A 20,000-nucleotide genomic window follows, 5' to 3' on the forward strand; every position below is an offset into this window, starting at 1 on the left:
ATGGTGAACCTCACATGCACACATGTGTACATACGGCTTCATGGCGCAGTGGTAGCGATCGCAACTGCTGTCACAGCGGTCCAGGTTCGCATCCCACCCAAGGATGAAATTTTAGTATCGCTGCGCTGGGAGTCGTTACTCCAAACTCTCGTGGGCGGGGAGTTGGGTGTGTGTGTGTGTGTGTGTGTGCGTGTAAGGTCACAGTAGTATCCATAGATCGGTCATACGAGCTCTGAGCTCTCTTCCGGGTGGTTAATGGCTGTCGATCCGGAGTCCAACGCGTGATCCGAGACCATGGTGAATCACACAAATAAACGTGCATAGGCAGGGACAAGCATAATACACGCGCAGGCAAAGGTGTGCGCACGCACGCACGCACGCACACACACACACACACGTGCGCACGCACGCACACACACACACACACACACACACACACACACACAGCCTCGGCATTGCCCACACGTGCCTTATTCGGCCCCAGTGTCGTCAGCACCGCCCTGCTCTCCTCGTCCTCCTCCTCCTCCTCCATCAGGAGTGGCAGCTAGCAGCTTGTTGTATCCGTTGAGTACAAAGCTCAAAATAATACATTTGTCAATGACAAAGTCCACTGGTACAGGACGACGTGGAGGGGAGGAAACAAAAACACACACACACAGACACACACACGCACGCACACGCGCGCAGAGAGAGAGAGAGAGAGAGAGAGAGAGAGAGAGAGAGAGAGAGAGAGAGAGAGAGAGAGAGGGGGGGGCGAATCCTCCATAGATTTATCTAATTATTTGTCTATTTGCATTTACTTATTTTGTTTGCCTATTTTTCAATCAACGGAAGCCATCTTCTTTTCGAACTGATTTTGTACTGCGTAACTTCTTACTAAGTACTCCTCTTGGGTACGATCTTGTCACCAAGGGAAGAAATCCTGCTGGATACCTATCACAAAACATTTCTGGGATACTCGTACGTAACCAATATAGCGCAATTTATGAGACTTTCTTCGCTTGTCGTTGTCTGTCAACAGAAGTGATACCATGGCAAAGGCAATCCAGTTATCGGCATTTTTTGTCTATAAAAATACGTATCTAAGATCTTGGAGACTTCAAAGGTTGCATCTCCTCTTAGGCTAGTTTCACACGCATCGAATTTTAGCCGTGCGCCGTGCACGGCACGACGTCATGCACTCAAATAATTACGGGTTTCTATGGGCGCTTTCACACATCATGAACAAGTGTGAAAGCGTCCAGACACCCAGGTTCATTTGAGAGCACGACGTCGTGTCGTCGTCGACGCATGGCGAAAAGTCAATACGTGTGAAACGAGCTTTTTAATGCAGTCCCACCAGTCGCCAGATCCAGCTGAGAGCGTGTAGGTGGAGACAGATGGATGTAATGTTGAAGCAACATATCCCCTCAACACACACATTCACACGCACGCATACACATATCACACGGATCGACGCTGCAGTGGTACCGCTCTCGAAAGCTAATTCAGAGTTCCGAGTTTTAGTCCCGCCCATGACTGAAAAATTCAGCATCGCTGCACTGCGATCCGGCACTTCAACTACGGTGGGCAAGAAGTAAGAGTGAGTGTGTGTGTGTGTGTGTGTGTGTGTGTGTGTGTGTGTGTGTGTGTGTGTGTGTGTGTGTGTGTGTGTGTGTGTGTGTGTGTGTGTGTGTGTGTGTGTGTGTGTGTGTGAGTGTGTGTGTGTGTGTGTGTGTGTGTGTGTGTGTGTGTGTGTGTGTGTGTGTGTAAGGTCACAGCGCACGTGATCCAAGGCAGTGGTAAATCTCTCTCTCTCTCTCTCTCTCTCTCTCTCTCTCTCTCTCTCTCTCTCACACACACACACACACACACACACACACACACACACACACACACACACACACACACGTGTTCGGTGCTCCAACACTATCGAAGACTATCAATACTGTCCGGGATTCCTTATTAATACTACGCGTTTATGGGGAATAGTTCTTCATGTCCGTAATTTGGGCGTCATATCACCACCACAGATCATTTCCTACTTTGGTTGTGTGCAGAGGCCTTCTCGCTCCGTCCACATTAAGGAGCCACTCCTTATGGTTGATCCCAGTCTCCTCCTTTGACCATGAATTAGTCATCTGCGCCTTCTGCCTTGCGAAGATTAAAGATGAAAAGTAGGAATTTCAGTTATATTTTAAAAACAGATTCGAAGCTCTAAGAAATAACAAGGATACCGTCGAGGATATGAATTTGAATTGCAAAAATACCATTAGGGTATCGGCAGAGGAAGCATAAAGTACGAAAAACATTAAAGAAAATGAATACTCCAAAGCTATAAACGACCTAATTAGAAGAAGGACTAAGCAGATTAAAAGCAGGAGAGACGAAACAGAGTAGAACTAAACCCTATCAACAAAATAAGTAGAGATCGGAGAAATGAAAGAGAAACATGGATGAAATAGAGGAAGCTATTGGGAAAGGTAAAAGTATTAAAGTGAGCAAACGTAGACAAGCTTTAGGAAGGCAGCAAATGATATGTTTGTTAAATAAAAATGGAGAGCTCATTAAATATAGACAGAATAGTGAAAAAGTAGAATAATTTTACCAAGAGCTTTACACGTCAATGACTGTAGCTGAGTCAGTAAATTCATTGTAGACGTTAGTAGTGTACCAGAAGTTACAAAGCAGAGACTTTGCTCTACAGATATGAAATAAGGAAAGACAACTGGGGAAGATGGCATAGCGATGGATCTTCTGAAAGACGTAGGAAAAAGTTCATTGTAAATTACCTCATTTGTGCACCCAGTGTTTACGTCAAGAAAGCGTTCCTGAATCATGGTGCAATGCTATAGTGATTTTGCTTCATAAAAAAGGAGACCAGAAAGACCTTAGTAACTACCGACCGACAGAATAAATCAAGTTTTAGATGTAATCCAACCAAGCGTACAGGCAGGCTTCAGAAGCAGATATTCGACTCTACACCATATGCAGGTGATGAAAAAACTAATCGAGAAGACGACAGAATACAATATACCTCTTTGTTTAGCTTTTGTAGACTACGATAAGGACTTTGACTCGGTAGAACAAATATATGGGAAAGGTATCGCTGTAATTTGACGACATAAATATACAGAGAGAAAAAGGTCGAAAAATGAGTACGGCAAGGCGATGCAATTTCACCCAAATTATTTACAGCTTGCTTGAAGAGATTTTCAGAAAGTTGAGTTGGGAAGAGAAAGGATTAAAGATTAATGGCGAATATTACAATAACTTAAGACTTGCTGAGTAAGTTTCCATATCTTGTGGGCTATTTTACATGCTGAATTAAGTAATTGTCAACAAGAAAATCAATCAAGCGACTACCTATATGGCCATGTTCAAGGGTTATCCAATCAATGTCAGTAAAATTGAAATCACCCATTATCAATAAATCCCGGTTGCAGAAACTAGACAGTTCTTGAAATAACAGTTTGTCGTCGCTAATGATAATGTCTTTGGCCTATATATTACACCTATATTCTTTTTTTGTCCATTTGTTTGGGTTAACTCAACCCACAAACTATCATATTCATCCTGTTTCATTTTCTCTAAAACACAAGCATGATACATTGTTTTTAACGTACAACAGAACACCCCCCCACCTTTCTTGTGGTTTCTATCCTGATGAAAGTGTTTAAATCCCGCAATATTAAATTCAGCTTCGAACTCTGTACCATTTAACCATGTCTCAGTTATTCCTATCATATCGAGATTTTCGCTTTTGACATATGCCTGCATTTCTTGAAATTTGTTCCTAATACTACGAGCAATAAGTACATGGTTTTAAGAAACTCGTGATTATTTCTTTTTGACACATTTCCCTAAAAAAACGTAGACTCAGAGGTGACTTGATACAAGTCGTTAAAATTCTAAAGGGAATTAACATCAAAAGTGACAAAATTTTCACACTGAATGAGAATCAGACAAGAAACAATGGTCTCAAACTGTCCGGAAATAGATTCAATTTGGAAGTGGATAGAAACAACTTTGCCAACCGTATGGTTAATGAATGGAATAAATTTCCTGCACAGGCAGTGCAATGTAGTTCAGTTCGAAGCTTTAAAAATCATTTAGATAAACACCTAAGCAGGATGCTGTAATGATTATAATTTATTTTGTTTTTGTTCTGTTATCATTTGTCTGTTTGATTTTCATTTATCATTAGTTATATGTCAATTTATTATTATTTGCTATTTACCTGTTTGTTTATTATTTAACTATACCTATGCATTTATTTGTGTATTTTATTTGATATATTATTATATTTATTTATTATTACTATGATTTTTTTTCGTAGTCGACCTAGATATTGACCAAAATGTCTCCTGTCGGCATGCTCCACCTTTGTAATCCTTTGTAAAACTAATCGAGAAGACGACAGAATATAATATACCTCTTTGTTTAGCTTTTGTAGACTACGATAAGGACTTTGACTCGGTAGAACAAATATATGGGAAAGGTATCGCTGTAATTTGACGACATAAATATACAGAGAGAAAAAGGTCGAAAAAGGAGTACGGCAAGGCGATGCAATTTCACCCAAATTATTTACAGCTTGCTTGAAGAGATTTTCAGAAAGTTGAGTTGGGAAGAGAAAGGATTAAAGATTAATGGCGAATATTACAATAACTTAAGACTTGCTGAGTAAGTTTCCATATCTTGTGGGCTATTTTACATGCTGAATTAAGTAATTGTCAACAAGAAAATCAATCAAGCGACTACCTATATGGCCATGTTCAAGGGTTATCCAATCAATGTCAGTAAAATTGAAATCACCCATTATCAATAAATCCCGGTTGCAGAAACTAGACAGTTCTTGAAATAACAGTTTGTCGTCGCTAATGATAATGTCTTTGGCCTATATATTACACCTATATTCATTTTTTGTCCATTTGTTTGGGTTAACTCAACCCACAAACTATCATATGCATCCTGTTTCACTTTCTCTAAAACACAAGCATGAACATTGTTTTCAACGTACAATAGAACACCCCCACCTTTCTTGTGGTTTCTATCCTGATGAAAGTGTTTAAATCCCGCAATATTAAATTCAGCTTCGAACTCTGTACCATTTAACCATGTCTCAGTTATTCCTATCATATCGAGATTTTCGCTTTTGACATATGCCTGTCTTTCTTGAAATTTGTTCCTAATACTACGAGCATTAAAGTACATGGTTTTAAGAAACTCATGATTATTTCTTTTTGACACATTTCCCTAAAAAAGCGTAGACTCAGAGGTGACTTGATACAGGTCGCTAAAATTCTAAAGGGAATTAACAACATCAAAAGTGACAAAATTTTCACACTGAATGAGAACCAGACAAGAAAAAATGGTCTCAAACTGTCCGGAAATAGATTCAATTTGGAAGTGGATAGAAACAACTTTGCCAACCGTATGGTTAATGAATGGAATAAATTTCCTGCACAGGTAGTGCAATGTAGTTCAGTTCGAAGCTTTAAAAATCATTTAGATAAACACCTAAGCAGGATGCTGTAATGATTATAATTTATTTTGTTTTTGTTCTGTTATCATTTGTCTGTTTGATTTTCATTTATCATTAGTTATATGTCAATTTATTATTATTTACTATTTACCTGTTTGTTTATTATTTAACTATACCTATGCCTTTATTTGTGTATTTTATTTGTTATTTACATTATATTTTTATTTATTTTATTATTATTATGACTTTTTCGCATCCGACCTAGATATGGACCAAAAGGTCTCCTGTCGGCATGCTCCGCCTTTGTAATCCTTTGTAAAACTAATCGAGAAGACGACAGAATATAATATACCTCTTTGTTTAGCTTTTGTAGACTACGATAACGACTCTGACTCGGTAGAACATATAAATGGGAAAGGTATCGCTGTAATTTGACGACATAAATATACAGAGAGAAAAAGGTCGAAAAAGGAGTACGGCAGGGCGATGCAATTTCACCCAAATTATTTACAGCTTGCTTGAAGAGATTTTCAGAACGTTGAGTTGGGAAAAGAAAGGATTAAAGATTAATGGCGAATATTATAATAACTTAAGACTTGCTGATGACATTATTCTTATTTCAGAAAGAACAGAAGACTTGCAAGATATGCTGAGTGATCTGAACAAAGAAATTCTTAGTCTAAAATGAATAAGAGTAAAACCAAAGTGATGTTCAACACGAAAGTTCAAAGTAAAGATATTAATCGATAGTGACAGTCTTGAAGAAGTAGATGAATGTAATTGTTTAAGGCCGATGGTGAAAGTGACTGAAGATCATGATAATGAAATAAAATGGGGTATTACAACTGGTTGGAGACATTTTGGCAAGTATAACAAGATCACGAAAGGCTCTCTACCTTTATGTTTGAAACGCAAAAGTTTATAATCAGTGTACACTGCCAACAATAAACTTTGTGAGACTTGGACCCTGACGAAGGCGATGGAGACAAAGCTAAGGAGTACAGAGTGGAGAATGGAAAGATCAATGATGGGAATAACGCTGAGAGAGTGAAAGAGAGCAAGTTAGGTGAGTGAGCAGGCTGGATATTGTGGAGGCGGTTAAAGAGAGGAAGTGGAATTGGGCAGGTAAGTTAGCGCGAACGACTGATAAGCGATGGAACATGTGAGTTACTGAGTGGATGCCGCGAGTTGGGAAGCATGCAATAGGAAGACCGAGCAGAAGGTAGAAAGACGAGACTGAGAAGTTTGCAGGAGTGATGTGGCAGAGGTTCGCTCAGTCGTGTGTCATGGAATGCTATGAAAGCGGCTCTTGTTCAGCGGTGGATGGCTGAAATGGAGCCTTAAACATTCATGGAACCTTCCACCATTCAATGACAATCTTTTTGTATTTCAAATGGTTTTGCTTTGATAACGATAGCCTCTATCACCAACCTAGCATGACCTTTGCGCTTACGGGCATCGATAACAACCTCATTCGATGCGTGAGTGGGTGACCATGCCTAAAACTCTCATTCATCACTAACACATTCGTATTTCGTCGCAGATAAATAGCGCTTCTATCTTTGGGGCCAATACACTAAATAGGTAATCATGGAGATGGTCAAGGAGAGGTCTAAGAAGGGAAGAACAGACGGACTGGGAAGAAATAAAAAGTGATCAGCATTCTTCTCTAATGAGTTTTCAGTCACACTACTTCCACAACATAATGAGACACTCAGCATTCACAAGCTAAATTCCACATTGTTTTTCATTCCTTATAAACAGCGCTTCTATCCTTGGGGCCAAAATTGCACCGAGGTGGAGTCATAGAGGTGATACAAGGGAGATTTGAGAGGGAGGGAGACTAGAACGGGCAGAGATTAGAAGTGGTCAGAATTTGCCTTCGAATGAAGATCTGTTTACATTTGACACTTTCTTAACATAGTAAATGATGATGCACACACATGCTAACTCCCACATCAAAACACGCGATATTTATATAAAAAATCAACATCTCATTCCCATGCAATGAGAAGTGAGAAATCCCTGATAGGGCCAAACCCTGTTTGCTGTTGCAAGCCCCCACCCCCAATATATATATATATATATATATATATATATATATATATATATACACACACATATATATTCACCATGGTCTTGGATCATGTGTTGGACTCGTGATCGACAGTTATTAACCTCCCGGATGAGAGGTGTGTGTGTGTGTGTGTGTGTGTGTGTGTGTGTGTGTGTGTGTGTGTGTGTGTGTGTGTGTGTGTGTATTATAAAATAGATGTTTGGGTCGCTTCCCTGCCTGACCAGGGCTGTCGGAAACCAACGCATGAACCATGCAGCGGGTCCCGGGAATTCAACTCACGACCACCTGCTCATGAATTCGACACGGTATCCACTGGGCTGGGCTACTGAATTTCGGCAGTATGACCGCTTCCGTGTTTTCATTCAGCTGTGAGACCCCCTTTTCACTAACGCCATGGGAGCTAAGGTTATGAGCTTCTGTCCTGAGACGAATAAAATATGTGGAGTTGGCCAGATCCGAATCTTAATGGCGCCACACTCACGACTTATGAAATGCTAGGCTTAGTCAGCACGAGTCGGTTTTTACTTCGAGGTCATCCCCACCCCCGCCAGCAGAACATCCACCAGCTCCCCGTCGTGATCTGCATCATCTTCCTCTAAATCTCACGATTACAGTTTCATCCGATTAAACCTCCCATAGACGTCTACTTCAAGTCCATTTGTGGTTCACCTTTATCTCTGTTTACGTTGGTTGCGTAATCAGAAGCGTTCAGGTCTCACAATCGCTTAGTATGGATTAGAATCCCGCACTCCTCCCCGATTCCCAGCAGTGAATGTTACCCCAATAGTCTCCAAAACGCATAATAAGGCAAAGGTGACGGCTTCAATAGCAGCTACTCGGCACCTCCTGGCGTGGGCTCTTTACCTTTGTCTCCCTATATGAATTCCCAGCAGAGGTCACCAGCCTGAGGGGAAATGGAACCGAGTGTGGGATGCGAGCAGGTCTGTGGAGTACATGTACCCCACAAGTTTCCCCCACTGGTTCCGGTGCGATATTCATACCTCGTATGATTGTGTGTTGAATAGAGTACTCCACATGTGCGTCTACGCGACATTTTGGATTACAGTATCGTCGTTGCAGAAATGAGATGGACAAGCATTATACGTTGTGTAGAAACAGCTGGCCTTCGGCCTCATATTACTATTGTGTAGGTCAAGTCCATATTACGCCTGTACTACAGGCATTTGTATCCTCATGAAAGCACAACCTAGGCCCTGCCGAGCCATGTTTCGGTGAGGCTGGTGTCCTTTGCTACTGTAGCGTACGCAGGGTGTGTATGTAAGGAGACAGGTTTGGGTCTCCATAGGCAGTTCTCTACAGCACTTGTAACCAGCGGTGCACGACCCAAGGCCCGCGGTCATCTTTGCGGTCGGGCACGCCTCGGAGTTCGACCGCCGACCCAGCCTAGGTCGACACTCGCACTAACCAGAATAAAATCCAGCAACCCACTTGAGCTTCATTCACTCCCTCGTCACCATTGTCCAGGTAACGTTCAGGTAATGTTCAATTCTATGTCATGGTATGTGGGTCGGCAGGGGAGTGTCTGTTGCATGTGAAAATCTCTGGCCTTCGGCCTCATATTACTATTGTGTAGATTAAGACCATATTACGCCTGTACTACATGCATTTGTATCCTCATAAAAGCACAACCTCGGCCTTGCCTAGCCATGTTTCTGTGAGGCTGTGTCCCTCGCTACTTTTGGGAACGTCAACTGTGTATACAACCTGGTCTTGTAACTAGGGGTGTGCCGATTAATCAGCAATGACATCGGCAAGAACCAGCACTTTTTTGGTGAATCGGCATCGACGAGAATTGGCATTTTTTTTTTTTTTTTTTTTTTTTAAAGGAACTCGGCATCGGTAATATTTTGCCGATGCCGATACCAATTCAGTAATTCACCTATTATTCATTGTTCTGGTGGTTGCATAGGGCCATGCAGCATGTTATGTGCTATATGAGATACCACTACCAAATAATCATTGCTTATTTTATTTTCACATAGCATCACAACCGTAGGGAAAGAGGTGGCTAGGAATATGCTGTGGTAGTGGTAAACCTACACTGCCGTTTAGTGCCATAACACACGTCTCGAAAATATTATGCAGAGGTGATAAAATGTGACAAGGACGTAGGACCGGAGAAACTTTTACAATAGCAGCACATGTCGGAGTAAATGTTAGAGCAAATTGTATTTATTTCTAATTTTATTTTTGTATTTCTTACATAAAAATATTTTTATTTAATTATTTGTTTTGAAACAGCAAAGTTTCTACAACAGAAATTAAGCGAGAGTAATATGGAAGTAAATCGTCCGGGCGTCCGTGGACTTGGTCGATTTTACCCGCTTATAAGTGCGAAAAATCGGCGGACGGATTTACTCCCACTTACTCCGCAGCAATTTGTAGCCAAACGAATAATTTATAAAGATTTTTTATGTATTTTGACAAGTAAATACATAACAATGCACCTTTATGCTTTTTGACAATGACAGCTATGGCTTTGACTCGTGTTTAGATGATTTGCTGTCAAATTCACAATCACATGCGTCAAATTTGGACAAAATGAAACTTCAAAGGAAAAAAATAATATCTTCATCTGTTTTGACAGTACAAAGCGAAGTTGAAAAATTTCGCTCCCTCCCACGAATTCCTTCAGTTGGTGCAGATAATCACAACTCATATCCTGAACTTGGAAAAGTTGCCAACAACAAAATGTTGTGCTCTCCACCATTTCCATTGGAAAGTGAACACCTCTTCAGCATTGGTAGTAATGTCACCCCACACCGTCACCGCTTGTCTCCAGAAAAAACTGAGATTTGTTGAACTTCAATTTTCAATATTTTTGAACTAATTATGCTAAATAGTACTCATGTGAGTCAGCATATCGAAAAAATTCAGAGTTTTTTTGTTTCTTTTTGGATTTTATGCCCAGACACAGCTTTTGAAAAATAAAAAAAATGGCAATTTCCCGCATGCCATGGGTCAAATATTAGATAGTAGAGGCTGAGTTAGGTTTAGGTTTTACTATTGAGTTTGAATTAAGAAATTGATTAATAAATTTTACTCTGCACATGTGTTTTATCAAAACCATTCATTAAATGATTGAAGTTACTCAAAGTTAAAAGTTACATCAAAATCTATGAAATAGGTCATTTTAACCTCTTTTTCAACCGACAGAAAACAATACAATCATACATTGATAATCATAAAGTGATCAATCAATAAGCACTTCATTTTCATTCAACCATTAGCATCATCCAACTGCTCAACAACTGGCGTGTACAAATCTACACACATTATAAAGCAAGTAAAAAGCATTTAATTATTTTATATTAAAAACTGGATCGTGATGTCCAAGACATACCCACACGCAGAGAGGGAGTGAGAAAGAGAGAGACAAAGTGTGTTGGATAGAGTGCGTGCTGTGCTGAGGTTGTGTTTGTTTGTTTGTTTGTTTGTTTGTTTGTTTGTTTGTTTGTTTGTGTGTGTATGTGTGCGTGTGTTAGACATACACACGCACGCACACACACACACACGCGCGCACACACACACACAAACACGCGCGCACGCGCACACACACACAAACAAACAAACACACACACACACACACACACACACAGCAGAGACAGGCATGCTATGCAGCACATACCACACATACAAATACCTCGGTCGGGCCAAACAAAAATGCGTTTGTAGGCCGAGCCTTATTCGTCACTGTCACTGAGTCATTATATAATGACACACTATGCCAACCCCTCCGTTCGCGGTACATGCTGACACAAGGTACAGGGATTGTGTTGTGTCACAAGAGGTGCCACACACAGGCACCACGCGCACTTTACATTAAAAATAAATAAATAAAAATAATAATAATAAATAAAAATTTATATAAATGTGTACATACACACACACACACACACACACACACACACACACACAGATATATATATATATATATATATATATATATATATATATAAAAGGAATTATCATAATATAAATACTTGTAAACATCTATGGTATATAGCCTAAAACAAAAAGAAAGAAAATATGCGTGATCAAGTGCCCTAACAAAATAACTTATACAAAAGATAAAGCAAAATAATAAACAGCGAATACATAATACAAACATAAAAACAGACAAACAAGCCAACTGAATAAACAAACCAACAAATAAACCAACGAATATATTATTAAATAACTAAAATATAAATAAACAAGTATGAGCGATGTATGGCAAGTTTCCACGTATCCTTTGCGTGGCGCAGCGATTACGTGACTTCATGCAAGTAACGAGTTCGAACACTTGATATGTTCGAACTGTGTTACATGACTTTGACGTGGCTCTGAACCCTGAGCACCAAGTTCAAGATCACAAGGGCTCACAATTTGTATGCGCGTGTGTATTGCAAGTATTTTCCCTTAGACGGAAAAATTACCCCCATATTTCGGCTTTTTTTATTAGGTTTCTTATGATGAATTAGGAAGGCAATGGGAAAAAGACGATCAATAAGAGTACAGAAAAATACTGTTAACATTATATAATTGTTCAAAACGTGTAAAATTTATTACCAATTCCATGGCACCTGGCTCTAGACCACGCCCCCTTCATTGGCACCTGACGCCAGACCACGCCCCTTCATTGGCACCTGGCGCCAGACCACGCCCCTTCATTGGCACCTGGCTCCGGACCACGCCCCTTCACTGGCACCTGGCTCCGGACCACGGTCCCTTCATCAGCACCTGGCCCCAGACCACGCCCCTTCATTGGCACCTGGCTCCGGACCACGACCCCTTCATCGGCCCTTCATTGGCAACATCTATTCTGTACAAAAATTCTTGTACCTCGGTTCCAAGGTGTTCCAAAACTATGAACATATTCTTTGAAACGTTCCGTAACTTTGTTGAGTTCACTGGTCGGCGTTATTACCAGCTGTGTCTGGGAAATGGCCATCAGTTTCACCGTTTGCGATTACGCAGGAGGGACTAGACTAGAATTGTGTGTGGGAGGGACAAAATTTTTCTTTAATTTCAAACTGATGGCCACCATTTTCGGGACACAGCTGAAAGTGATAACGTGGACAAATGGATTCGACTACCTTACGAAACGTTTGAGAGCAAGTACATATTTTTGGGACACCCCGTACTTGTCGGGACATTTCCAGATCCCCCTTGCTCCAGAGTCTAAAACCCTCATGGTATTCAGCACCCCCACAGGACACTATCAGTTCAAAAGACTACCCATGGGTTTCGTTTCAGCTATTTCAATATTCATAGGACTTATGCACACAGTCCTTGCAGGTCTAGTGGGGCATTCTGTGTTTATGTACCTCGATGATGTGATCACCGCTTCGAAATCGGTTGGCGAACATTTACACATGTCTTCTCACAAACAAAAGCAGGCCTCAAACTGAAGCTTAAGAAGTGATCCTTCCTTCAGAAAGAAGCGCGCTTCTTAGGGCATATCCTTAACTCACAGAGAATTTTAACCTCGTATGAAAGGAGATATAGTCTCATTCAATACCACCATTCTTGGTATCAATTGAAAAGACTATTTCATTCACTTAATGTTCGTGACTCCCCTCTGGCCAGCTACCAAATCGCCGACCTAATGCGTAGAGAGGGAATCGCGACAAGGCTGGACTGGGCTGGACTGGGTTGATATGTCAATAGGATAGGATGAGCTGGGCTGGGTTGGACTGTGGTGGGCTGAACTAGATGAGGACAATGACGGCGAGAACGAAAGGTGACAAATGGGACACAACTATGACGGTGCCACCATTCTTGGGACTGGCCCAACAAAAAAAAAACTCATAAAGAGTAGAGATGCGCGCGCGCGTGTGTTAGAGATTCACCAGTCTTGGGTCACGTGTTGGATTCGTGATCGACAGCTATCACCCTCCCGAATGAGAGCTCATATAATTATGTCCTGATCAATGGGTAATGCTGTAACCTCAGACACACACACACGTTGTACGTAGTGCTGCCTCCGTCCCCCTACCTTTTTGATCCCCGAGGCCCCAAGGGAATCGTTCGTGGGCCCGGCCGCCTCAGTCACACAAAGCCTCTTTGAGGAAAACGCACGTGCAGTTCACCACCCTAAGAACGGACCCTGTCGGCCCCGACGATGACTAACCTGCGACTCGGCCGGTTGCGTCGGGATGGACAACGGTTGAGGAATACACGTGCAGTATCAGCATCGGCCCCAACGATGACCCTGCGCCTCGACCGGCTGCGTCGGGACGGACAATGGTTCTTTGTGGACGTTTTGCGTCTGACTTGCCAGGGATCGACTTAGGCCTCGCGCCAATTAATCAAGAGTACGGGTCACTACCTGACCAGGGTATATAAGCTGGACGTAATTGTCGAAGAAGTAGACCACCTTATCCCCAGTGAGCCTCGGTTACGTTACAGTCAGGCCGACTGGGAAGGCTTCAAAAACACTCTCACGACATACACCAACACAAACATGGACAACACTCCACAAGCGGCGATAGAACAGGAATGGCGCTCACTTACAAAGTTTGTCAAAAACGCTGTAAAAAAGCACATTCCTAGAACAAAGCACCGAAAGATTGCCACGTTCACCGCTTCTATGCGCACTAACAGACTACGCATTGCACTACAAAACAGATCTACAGATCTATTACAAGCACCCCTAGAGGCCCGTGTAGCCATCCTAAGAGACATGCACTGGCTACAGAGTAGCCTGAGGAAGTCCCTCTACATCGATTCACATCGAGAAGAGGAGCAACTGATGGCCTCGCTCTCCGGCGCCTGTGAGAAGGACCCTTCCAAGTTCTGGAGGACCCTCAAACGTGAGCTGGAGGAGTGCTCTGTGCCACCACCCAAGGTCATCAACCATCTTAACCACTCTGCACACTCCCCCCAACACCAAGCTGACCTTCTGGCGTCAGCATGGAGTGAGGTCTTTAAGCCCCATCCTGTGCAAGGACCACATTGCTTTAGCACCTTGCACAGTGTTAACTCATTTATGAACAGCTGTAGTGACCTCATTCCCGACGAGACTGTTGATCTCTCTCAGTTAGATGAAGATGATCCCCTTATCTGCCCCATAGTTTTGGAGGAGGTAAAGGGGGTTATCTCGGCACTAAAACTAAAATCCCCTGGCCCTTCAGGCATCGATGCACACATACTCAAACGTATGCCAGACAACATAATCTCACACATGACGACACTATATAACAGCTCACTAGCCTCTGGGTACTTCCCACAACTATTCAAGGCCTCCCATACCATCCTCATTCCTAAACCCCAGAAACCCGCCTCCGCCCCCCTTTCATATCGGCCCATCTCCCTTCTGGAGTACTTTGGAAAGGTGTTCGAGCACGTCTTAAGCCGCCGCCTGACCGTGTACCTAGAGACGGAGAATGTGCTGAGGGACTGCCAGTTTGGTTTTCGGCCGGGGCGCGGTGCAGAAGACGTAATATCCATAATCACTCAATGGGTTCAAAGACCGCCAGACGGTCGCCCTGGTAAGGCCATTTTGGTTTGTAAGGATGTGGAGAAGGCATTCGATGCTGTCTGGCACGAAGGCCTGAAGTACAAATTGTACCACAACTTCGACTTTGCCCTGCCGTTCACAAGGTTGCTCTGCAACTACCTGGACGACAGGTCAATTAGAATAAAGTGGCGGGGCTGTCTGTCCCAACCTTTTGTGCCGAAGGCTGGAGTGCCGCAAGGGTCAGTCCTTGCCCCCACTCTGTACAATCTATATACGAATGACCTGCCAGAGCCGGCTTATCCTCGCAACCAGGCTCTAACTCTCTCGTATGCGGACGACACTAACCACATAAGCAGACACAAAACGCTGCAGGGAGCGTTACACGTAATGCAAAACATCCTAGACGGGGCACACGCGTGGGAGCAACAGTGGCGCATTAAGACCAACGCGTCGAAATGCAATGCTGTACACTTCCGCTGCAAACGAACCAACAGAACAATCACAAACACTCCTCTTAAAATAAACAACACAAACATCCCAGCGAAGGACCATACCCGTGTGCTGGGTAGCACACTTGATAGTGGCCTTACCTGGACCCCACACTTCCGCAAGCAGGGAGCGAAGGCTAGGGCTGTGCTGGGTAGGCTCAGACGCTTCAAAACTGCAACACTGAGAACCAAACGTCGATTGTACCTAGCCCTCGTCAGACCGATTCTGTGCCAGTCCCCGGGACTAAGCCAGCTGACATGTGCCACCAATAACTACGAGCATCAGAAGGTTCAGAATGCCGCTGTCCAGTTCATCACGGGCTCGCGATGGAGCGACTTCAGAACCTCTGAGTCTCTACACCAAATTTCCAACATCCGTCCACTCAACCAACACAAACACAAACTTCACTCAAGACACCTAGAAAAACTGCACGCCAAACACAAACATCTGATACAACATATTACACCTAGACCACACCGTACAGACTATCTGTCAGCTGCGCCCGTCCCACGTGCGGTGTACACGATAAAACGTGTATAACCGCACCAACAAGTAACACACCCCTTCACCAGCTTGACTGGTGATAATGTAATAATGGTAATGGTAGTAATAATGATAATAATAATGATAATAATATCGTTACTCAAACCTGACCTGGGGTAAAACAGGAATCCTCATGCCTTACCTGGGGCTAATCAGGAACGCCCTCTAAACGCGGGAAGTGAAATCTACTCACTAACCGTAAATTACACACACACACCTCTCACGAACATAGCCGCATCCCACGCACAAACATATACACTTCCTTTTTCTTCGACTAAAATTCGCTTCCTTTCTCACTTTCTCTTATACTACATCTTCTCATTTCAGTTTACCTCCCACTAAAGATTTTTCCGTTTTTCCCCCTTTCTCTACTACTACGCCTCCTACCATTTTCTCAACTTTCGTTGGTGATCCTAACCCCGTTGGTAACCCCGTTGGTAATCCCAACCTCCTAACCTCCGGCGTCGGGCGCTTCCCTCCAAGCTCCTGGTCAAGTCCTCCTATGCCATGACAACAATCTAGCCCCTAATTGCTCGCGATTCGCCCGGTGGCAATAGCCCTCTTTTATACACTACTATCTTTTCATTTTCTAACAGACGTTCTTCCCTCCCACAAAACCCGATCCCGCGCAAGCGAGGTGGTCTTTTCTTGAATTCCAGAATTCCAGACCACCTTGGGACACGACTTGAAGCGCACAATTGTCACTTCCCTCACCGTCTCTCCCCATCCCCTTTTTCTCGCACTTAGAGCGAGCCATATTACATTGGTACCTAACTTCATTTTCTTAAAAAAAATAAACCCCATTTTCCCTACCAGTGTTTGCCTTCCAGCCGGCCCTTACACATCCCTACCTCCTTGCCCACCAGACCTGGAGTGTTGGTTCACAGTGTAGTGATGTTGAAATTTTCAGCCCTGGGCGGGATTCGAACTCGGAGAGCTAAATTAGGGGTCGAGCGCGATACCAACATAATATCGTTTTGTGTGTGTGTGTGTGTGTGTGTGTGTGTGTGTGTGTGTGTGTGTGTGTGCGTGTATGTGTGTCCACAAGGACAGAAACGCTAGTAAAGTAATAACCTTATGATCTTGTAAGCAACCAACCACTGCAACGGCTTCCTTTAATATCCAGATTCTAAAATCTAACACATCTAACTTCTACAGAACATTTACTAAAACCTGACCGTACCAGGTGCCACTCTTATTTTGACTCCCCCCCAGGTGATTTTATTTAGCAACTTTATAATGTTTGACGTCTTAGCAAACATATCCAGGTCGTAATATCTTGAATGAATTCAATCACAATCTTATCTTTTTGAATGAATCCGAAGATAGCTTATCTTAAACATCTCGTAACTTCATGTCCTCTTTTGACTGCCGTCAGATTATTTTTTTTAATGAAAGGGGACCAGAGGCCCCTTTAACAAAAACTAAGAATAAAAAAAAATAAATAAAAAAAATAATTTATCAGATATTTTACTAAGGTGGTGAACGACCCTCAAAGTGCGTAGTCTTCTTCACACTTCATTAATGATCTCGTAAATTCCTCTTTTATCGTTAATGATAACCAGTGCTTCTATCCTCGGGCCTAAGAGGTGACGTCATACAGTGAGTGAAGAAGTTCAGAGGAATGCAGAACGATTTAAACTTAGCCTCCGCAGGGGTGCTACCAAGTCCCTAAAACATTAACCACATAAAACTTCGCAATTCCCATTTAGACTTAAACTTGACTTGTGTCTCTATAACTACACTCTTTGTCGCCCCTCCACAAGTCTCAATTAAGTCGGCGCGAGATGGGCCACAAGGATAGAAACGCTGGTAAGCCTTGTACGCCTTTTCAATACTGTTCACTCCCACAGAATTTGTACCCTCATCGTTCTAAAACACCTTTTTCACTTCGTCCTCCCCCCCCACCCCACACCCTCCTTCTCACGATCTCTCAACATTCGTGTGGCTCCCCTTCATTTTTCTCCCAAAAACCCACACGGCTACAAAAAAGGTAAATATTACTATTACTATTAATATCATTATTACTATTATCTTTATTATTATTATTTTTAATAATAATAATAATAATAATAAAATTATTGTTAAGAGAAACCTTTTGCTTAATTACAACGTTGACAATCATAATTACTATTACTATTAATATCATTATTACTATTATCTTTATTATTATTATTTTTAATAATAATAATAATAATAATAAAATTATTGTTAAGAGAAACCTTTTGCTTAATTACAACGTTGACAATCATAATTACTTATATTTTATATATATTCTTATTATATAATAAAGATTCCTCACCTTATATACAGTAGAAATGTATAACTTGTAACAGCAGGCCATGGTCTCCCACTAAATTCTTGCCATGGCTCCCTCACAGTTCCCCATGATCCCCAGGTCCACTGATATACGCTCATCGTTCTAGACCTTCTGTAGAGCATTGGTTTCGTTCTTCGTACACACTAAGTGTATCGAAATACGAGTTCAAGTTATGTTGGATTGCAAATGTCGGGGCACTCCGAACACAAAGGGCAAAGGTCACGACTTCCGTCATAGATAATCGAATCACGTCGTAATATATTTTTTCAGAGTAATCAAGTATAATCTTAAATTGATATAACCTTGTTACGCAGATACACACGCCCACTCATTCATCTTATCACCTGTCCCGTATAACACTGTCAGCAAAATTTAGGCGGACAATATTAAAGGGACCTTGGTGACTCAGAAATTTGTTTTACGAAGAGAGGCTTAGGAACCTTAACTTACACTCTCTGAAAAGACGCAGAGTGCGGGGTGATCTAATAGAGATGTTCAAGTGGATCAAAGGCTTTAACAAGGGTGATGCAAATAAGGTCATCATATTAAAAGAACAGGGGAGGACTCGCAGTAATGGATTTAAACTGGACAAATTTAGATTTAAGAAGGAAATAGGCAAGAATTGGTTTACTAATAGGGTGGTCGACGAATGGAATAAACTTAGTAACCATGTAGTAAGCGCTGAAACTATCAGTTGTTTTAAGAAACGATTAGAAAACTTTATGGATGGGGATGACAGGTGGTGATGGATACGGAGCTGCCTAGTGTAGGCCTTATGGTCTCTTGCAGTCTCCTTCATTCTTACATTCTTATGTTCATTACTACGGACCATAGTCACGAAGCATTCCTTTACCACTGGAGACTTGTCTTCACTCAAAAAAAAACGAATGTTCATCAATTTTCAACTTTCTATTTTTCCTCCGCTGTGCTACCAGCCCTCTTTAAATCTCTCTCAAACCCTGGGACATTTGCATCTGCCTGGTCATTCATTCCATCTTTCCCTGAAATAGCTTTCTATTGTTGAACCCCTTTTAAGTCCATTTTTACTTATCTATTTATCATCTATCCCGTTTTGCGATAGCAAAATAATAAACATCTTTCTCGTTTCGAATATCTTTTTTCTTCTCTTTGAGATAGCAAAGGTACCGTCTTTTATATATATATACTGTATATATATATATATATATATATATATATATATATATATATGTGTGTGTGTGTGTGTGTGTGTGTGTGTGTGTGTGTGTGTGTGTGTGTGTGTGTGTGTGTGTGTGTGTGTAACAAAACCACTTGGAAAATAAAATGAAAGGTGACCGAACGTTTTCGTCTATTTAAGACATTTTCAAAATGTCTTAAATCGGTCACCTTTCATTTTATTTTCCAAGTGGTTTTAATATACATTTTGTGAATCATGTGTTTTTGTGATTATATATATATATATTTAAGATTATTTCATAATATAATAATATATATATATATATATTATTTCATAATATATATATATTACACAGCAAAGGTACTGGTCGCGAGTTCGAATCCTGCATTCCTCTCCGATTTTCGGCAGTGACTTGGAGGCCTGCCCCAACAGTCCATCAAAGGACACAAAATGACGGCTTCGGTCGTAGCTACTCAGTGCCTC

At 41.8% G+C, this 20,000-nt stretch overlaps 1 protein-coding gene across 16 annotated transcripts in view; it reads right to left on the bottom strand.

Moving 5' to 3' along the window:
• The window catches only part of Fit1 (Fermitin 1), a 262,377-nt gene that overhangs the window by 162,003 nt on the left and 80,374 nt on the right, over positions 1–20,000 (bottom strand). The window contains exon 1 of one of the 16 annotated variants that reach the window (XM_076180068.1): positions 13,681–13,759. The exons of the other annotated variants lie outside the window; for them this stretch is intronic. Coding sequence (XP_076036183.1) covers positions 13,681–13,744 — 64 coding nt within the window. The 5' untranslated portion in view covers positions 13,745–13,759. Of the gene's footprint in view, positions 1–13,680; positions 13,760–20,000 lie in introns of those variants that run through there. 16 annotated transcript variants of the gene reach the window in all.

This window comes from Oratosquilla oratoria, chromosome 43 (assembly GCF_046742065.1).
Source record: "Oratosquilla oratoria isolate Oo_2021 chromosome 43, ASM4674206v1, whole genome shotgun sequence".
In the NCBI taxonomy this organism is placed as follows: Eukaryota; Metazoa; Arthropoda; class Malacostraca; order Stomatopoda; family Squillidae; genus Oratosquilla; species Oratosquilla oratoria.